At 53.5% G+C, this 6,561-nt stretch overlaps 1 protein-coding gene across 1 annotated transcript; it reads left to right on the forward strand.

Moving 5' to 3' along the window:
• The first annotated feature begins 2,831 nt into the window (after window positions 1–2,831).
• Window positions 2,832–5,186, forward strand: GUCA2B (guanylate cyclase activator 2B). The gene is made up of 3 exons (XM_003936988.4): window positions 2,832–2,954; window positions 4,080–4,266; window positions 4,920–5,186. Exons 1-3 carry the CDS (start codon window positions 2,868–2,870, stop codon window positions 4,979–4,981), a joined length of 336 nt encoding a protein of 111 aa, XP_003937037.1. The 5' UTR covers window positions 2,832–2,867; the 3' UTR covers window positions 4,982–5,186.
• Window positions 5,187–6,561: the final 1,375 nt, after the last annotated feature.

Genomic DNA, 6,561 nt, shown 5'->3' on the forward strand with positions numbered 1-6,561 from the left:
GAATATCTTTGTGGTGTTCTCCGTATTACCTGGAGTTGAATATTATCCTGCCTTACTTGGTTGGGAAAATTTTCCTGAATAATATCCTGAAGCGTATTTTCCAGCTTGGATTCATTCTCTTCGTCACATTCAGGTACACCTATCAAGCGTAGATTAGGTCTTTTCACATAGTCCCATATTTCTTGGAGACTTTGCTCATTCTTTTTTATCCTTTTTTCTCTAATCTTGTCTTCTTGTTTTATTTCATTGAGTTGGTCTTCGACCTCTGATGTCCTTTCTTCTGCTTGATCAACTCGGCTGTTAAAACTCGTGCATACTTCACGAAGTTCTCGTATTGTGTTTTTCAGCTCCATCAATTCACTTATATTCCTCTCTAAATTGTGTATTCTTGTTAACATCTCGTCAAACCTTTTTTCAAAGTGCTTAGTTTCTTTAGATTGGGTTTGAACAAGTTCTTTTAATTCACAGAAGTTTCTTATTATCCACATTTTGAAGCCTGCGTCTGTAATTGGAACACACTTGTTCTCCATCAAGCCTTGTTTCGTTGCTGATGAGGAACTGGGATCCCCTGCTGAGGGAGAGGCATTCTGATCTTGGGTATTCTCAGCCTTTTTTGGCGGTTTTCTTCCCTTCATTGTAGATTTATCCATCTGTGGTCTTTATAATTACCGTCTTTGTAATTGGGTTTCCGAGTGGACGTCCAACTTACTGATTCTCAGCGCCGAAATCTGAGCAACCCACTGCACCGACTAAATCAGCGGCATTAAGATTGATGGTGCTTTTCTGACTCTGCACCGAGAACCGACGCTCCGAGGCGCCGGCAAAACCGCCTCGCCGGTCACAAGAGTCGCGCTGGCGACCCGTGGGGCTCCTCAGCTGGGAATCTCCTGGTGCGTGAGCAACAAGAATTCCTGTGTAGGTGTGGCGTCCTCTCGTTCTTTGTGCTTTCACCGGGAGCTACAATCCCGAGCTGCTAGTGATCAGCCATCTTGGATCTCTCTCCTAAAGTCTTTTTAAAAATTATTATTATATTTTCTCTGCTTTACTGATGAAGAAATGGAGTCTCAGAGAAGCTTAGTAACGTACCAAAGATCACACAGCTGGAAAGTGCCGGCAACAGGGTTTGAACCCAGCTCTCCTTATCTCTAAGTCCTTGGTTCATTTTTCTATAACACCACAGTCTGAGCAAGTGCACGAATTCCAGGTAGAAAATCCACTCACCCTTGTGGTCTCACAGTGACAGCAAATAGGGTGCCTTGTTGGGCCTCAGGTTATGCCTCTGTAAAATGCAAACCACCATTATGCCCATCCTTTAGGATTCAGTGGGATTATGGTCATAACATAGTTTTGTGCCTAGGACACAGTACTCAGGAAATGAGAGCTATTGTTACCAGATGGTTGTTTTCATTTTACAGATGAGAAAGCATTTAAGAGTCCCTTAATTTCTATTTACTCTAAAGAGCAAAGGCTGAAGTCTTGATTCAAAGCAATACATAAGAAACTCTGAAGTTCACTTGACCTTCTTCATTTCAGTTTGAGATAAGAAAAAGGAAGATGGGCATTTCAGGCACAGGGAATAAGTAGGCAAAGACGTGAGATGGGATTAGGTCTGTGCGAACAGGGCTGGTGTGGGGAAGCATAATGACATCAGATTTAGCCACTTTAGGGAGTGGCATCTTAAATGCCAAGCTGAGCTATCAGGGCTTCAATCCAATGTTTAGGCTCCACGTTACGGGAGCCTACCACATGCCAGAGCCTGCGCCTGGCAGAGCTGAGCCCTGGCACCAGCACTGTTTATAGCTGCCTGGTATGGCAGTGGTGATATCACCCTTAGAGACTTTGCCCTCTTCTCTGTGACCCAACCTTCAACCACCAGGGCAGTAGGTTATGTATTGCCTAGAAGACAACTGTAAGATTCAGGGGCCACTATAGATGTGATACCCGGGAGATAAGGGCGAGCTCAGGTGGGCCGGGGCCCTCACTCGCAGCAACCTTATGCAAGAGGCTGTATCATGCCCATTGGATGGAAGAGAAAACTAAGGTTCCATCAGAACCGATGTGACTTATCCTAAATCACACAGCTGCAGTAGAACTAGGATTTGAACTTGGGTCAATCTGCCTCCAGCACCACTGCTTTCTCCCCCATGCTGGATTAGGCTGTTGGCTTCTGAAAGGCACAGACATGTGAGATGGGTCAAACATGGCCTGGGAGCACCCAGGCATGGGCCAGAGATGGCAGGCAGAGGCGGGCTTAAAACCCGGAGCAAGGACTGGTTCGAAGGCTGTGGTAAACAGGACTGAGGAGAGGGAATGGGAGAGATGTGGGTCTTGAGGGCATGGGGCCTTGAGAACCCTGAGGTCGGCCACGTCTGCCCACTTTGCCCTGGGCCAACCTGTCTGTTGCATCCTTCCCTCAGAGAAAGGACCATGGGCTGACTTGGGGCAAGGACACCTGGCTGTAGCCCCTGCTCTGCCATTAAGTAGCTCCGTGACCTGGGGCAAGCCACTTTCCCTCCTGAGCCTCACTTTTCCTGTCTATAAAATGGCCTCCCTATCATCACACCCACACAGGTGTCTTGAGGCATGAACGATGGTGTGGTCGAAGGTCCCCAGGGGAAGCCCAGCACACAGCAGGTGCTCGGTCTTCAAGCACTGTGTTCCCATAGGCTCTCGGCTCCTGCCCTCCTCACCCCCAACCTCCTTCCTGGGAACCAGCCCGGCTTGTCAGAAAGCCAGCCAGCTGTCAACCCCACCCCAGCTGGCCAGTTAATGAGTGACCAGGACACCGGAGCCTGGCTATAAGAAGCTGCTAGGCAGGGACACAGGTGGGAGCCGGTGGACAGCGGGAGGGGGAGCATAGGAGCGCAATGGGCAGCAGGGCTGTGTCAGGGCTCCTGCCAGGGGTGGCCATGGTCCTCCTGCTGCTGCAGAGCACACAGTCAGTCTACATCCAGGTAAGTCCCTCAGTCAGTGTGCCCCCTGCCTGAAGGGCCCCACGGCGGGAGACCAGGCGGGAGAGGGTGTACTGGGAATTCAGAAGGCACAACGGGGGCATGGGACCCGGGGCTCAGCCCAACACCCGTCACAGCCCCGGGACCAAGGCAGCTGGGGGCGGGAGCAGCCAGACGTTGATGGCAGTGATGATGGCAATGACAATACCAAACCTGGTTCAGCACAGCTCCCCTCCAAGGCCCATCCTGGTCACAGAGGTCGGAGTGTGGAACAGGATGTGGCCCCTGCATGGGAGAAGCCCAGAAAGGGATGGAGATGCCCTGTTCTGCTCCCACAGCTCTCCATGTTCACCCACATGTGGGTGGAGGGGGACAGGCTCCAGAGCAGTTTTCCTGGCAGCTAACCCCTGAGCTTGCATTGCAAGATGAACAGGAGGTGGCCAGGCACAAAGGATGGGGGGACCGATCCGGGCCGAGAGCACAGCATGTGCAAAGGCCTGAGAGAAGACTGCAGGGGTTCAGGTGCCCTTCTAGGGGGCAGGGGAGACTAGCAGGGGTTGTTGCAAAAGGGCCTGTCTGCCACGTCGCAGGAGATGCTGCTGGCCTCGCCCAGCATAACAGAGAAGTCTGTGGCCCTGGGTGTCACATCCCTGACTCCAGACACGGGCTCCTTGGGAAGAACAAAGTAGGTCCCAGAGAGGGGTACAGGAGACTCGACCTCCCCAACAGTTCTGGCCTCGGAGACCGGCCTCTTGGGGCTGCCATGACTCTGCCATGCCAGCTCAGGCAGGCGTACCTCGTTGGCGAGTGTGTCCTCGTACCAGGGGATGTCAGATGAGAGAGCTGAGGCTGAGTGGGGAACAGACAGGCAGCCGGTCAGGGGCAGAGGTGGGATTTGAACCAGGGCTTGCCTGTCTCTAAGGGCCATGCCTCAAACCACCGTGCTCCACAGCCTTGCTGCCTCTTCCCACACGTCCCACCATCAGCAGCTCTTTCCAGTGTGGCCCTCGACTTCCCGTGGAAACGGGGAAGGCTCCAGAGGATCTGCGGGGTGCGGGCAACCCTGGGTGTCACGGCAGTCCCTGCCCCTGGCCCGGGTCTTGATCTGCTCCCATCCCCTCTCTGTAGTACCAAGGCTTCCGGGTCCAGCTGGAATCCATTAAGAAGCTGAGTGACCTGGAGGCACAGTGGGCACCCAGCCCCCGCCTGCGGGTACAGAGCCTGCTGCCCACCGTGTGCCACCATCCAGCTCTGCCCCTGGACCTCCAGCCTATCTGTACCTCCCAGGAGGCTTCCAGCATCTTCAAGACCTTGAGTAAGTGCCCTGCTCCCCGCAGACCCTCGTTCTGTCTTCTTCCACGCCCAGGAACCTCCTGTGGGTTGTTTCTCATAAGCACCCAGAGGCTGAGGATGGGGAGATTCAAGAAACTCAGGCCCCATCCCCACTGGCTCCCAGGACTCCCCGGTTTGGACGCTGAGAGTCGGGCATCCCCTTAGTCCACGCCAGGGACAGACCCATCAATGGACAATGGCTGCACGGAGCAGGGAGGAGGGCTGGCTGGCATCTGCAGTGGGATGGGGATCTGAAAGGCTTCCAAGAGGGGTTTCAGCCAAGCTGAAACCTGAGGGACAGTGCAGAGCTGGGCAGGAGAATGCAGTAACCAGCTAGCACTCACTGAGCGCCTACTGTGTGCTGGGACCTACTGGTCCCGTGGCCTGCATTATCTCCTCGCGGTGACCCTGTCCATTTAGCAGACGAGAAATCTCAGGCACAGAGTGTGAGCCACTTGCCCAGTCGCTGCTAGGAAAAAGAGCAGCTGGGACTTGAACCCAAGCTCTCACGCTGCCTGTAGCAGTTCCTGTTCCCAGTCTGTGGAAGACGCCACCCACTCCCAAGCAGGGCTTTTCTGCTGCCTGGCCACAGCGGACTCAGGTTCAGCTCAGCTGACCGGTTCTCTCCCTGCCCAGGAACCATCGCTAATGACGACTGTGAGCTGTGTGTGAACGTCGCGTGTACTGGCTGCCTCTGAGATGGCCCACCGAGGACACCCCAGCCTTCAGCCCACCACCTTGGCAGCCTCCCATCCCCCTCCATGCTCCAGCTGGGTCCCTGGCTACCATGGTCATCACCAGCCTCCCAGGGCCTGGACAGCTGGATCTGGTGCAAAGCAATTGGACACAGGGTTGGAGGGGCGGGCCCCTGAGGCAGCCCAGCTCCCAAATAAAGAACGTACAACACACAAGTCCACGTGTCCTTTGTTCATCCCCAGGAGCCGAGGGAGGATCTTCCGAGGAAACCATGTGGTTTGAGGAGAAAGGTTGGACTAAAATTACCAGGCAGGAATTTCCCTGAAGTTTCCAAGGCCTGGGGAGTTGATGATTAAACCCCATCCCGAATATGAGGGAGCCACCAGGTGCAGGGCAGGAATGAGGCATCCAGGATAAGAGCTCAGAAGCCACAGAGCCAGCCAGACCTGACCACCCCCAGGCTGAACTCAAGGCCACCCCCAGCTTTGGAGCAAGAGCAACCGTGCTCCAGACCCAGGGGTGGGGCCGGGGTGGGGAGGAAGTGAGACAGAAGGGGAGCGTGGAGGAAAGATTCAAGTGGCATGCCCTCCCAAGCCATAATCAGGGCCGACTCTGCCCGGGACTTGCCTGAGAAGGTGGACCCTTGGCCTTCATCCCCACTCCCGAGCTCCCACTTTTCCCAGCCCCACAGGATCCATCTGGCCAGCTCCAGTTAGGAGGCCTTTTCTCTGTCTCTCCATCCTGGCAGCTGAGGACTATTAATGATAATTAATAGCCAACAAAGGTCCGGCACAGTGGCTCACACCTGTACTTTGGGAGGCCAAGATAGGAGGATTGCTTGAGGCCATGAGTTCAAGACAAACCCGGGCAACATAGGGAGATCCCATCTCTATGAAAAAGTTGAAAATTAGCCAGGAGTGTTGGCACTTGCTTGTAGTCCCAGCTACTCAGGAGACTGAGGCAGGAGAATCACTTGAGTCTGGGAGGTTGAGGCCACAGTGGGCAGTGATCGTACCACTGCACTCCAGCCTTGGCTCATGCCTGTAATCCCAGCACTTTGGGAGGCCAAGGTGGGAGGATCACCTGAGGTCAGGAGTTTGAGACCAATCTGGCCAATATGGTGAAATCCCATCTCTACTAAATACAAAATTAGCCAGAAATGTAATCCCAGCTACTTGGGAGGCTGAGGCAAGAGAATCACTTGAACCCAGTAGGCAGAGGTTGCAGCGAGCTGAAATCATGCCACTGCACTCCAGTCTGGGCGACAAGAGCAAGACTCACTATCAAAAATCATAATAATAATAATAATTAGTATAATTAATAGCCAATGTTTACTGGGTGTTTGCTCTATTCTGGGCACCATCCTAATCACGTGGCACACATAGTAACTCATGGAGTCCTCACAACAGACCGATGAAGTAGATACTGTTATTATCACCACATCCAGGCTAAGAAGAGTCAGGTACAGAGAGACAACTAAGCCTAGATTATAGACCAAGCAAAGTGATGAGACAGGGTCCTTCCCAGGACATCTGGGCTGGAGTCCACACTCTGACCACCAAAAAGTCATCCTCAATGCCTT

The sequence above is a fragment of the Saimiri boliviensis genome, chromosome 11 (genome assembly GCF_048565385.1).
Source record: "Saimiri boliviensis isolate mSaiBol1 chromosome 11, mSaiBol1.pri, whole genome shotgun sequence".
NCBI lineage: Eukaryota > Metazoa > Chordata > Mammalia > Primates > Cebidae > Saimiri > Saimiri boliviensis.

Bases quoted from the DNA above. Each gene is read 5' to 3' on its own strand.
- GUCA2B (XM_003936988.4), top strand. From the start codon at position 2,868: ATGGGCAGCAGGGCTGTGTCAGGGCTCCTGCCAGGGGTGGCCATGGTC. The intron at 2,955-4,079 runs GTAAGTCCCTCA...CCCTCTCTGTAG, and splicing joins CACAGTCAGTCTACATCCAG to TACCAAGGCTTCCGGGTCCA. The intron at 4,267-4,919 runs GTAAGTGCCCTG...CTCCCTGCCCAG, and splicing joins CAGCATCTTCAAGACCTTGA to GAACCATCGCTAATGACGAC.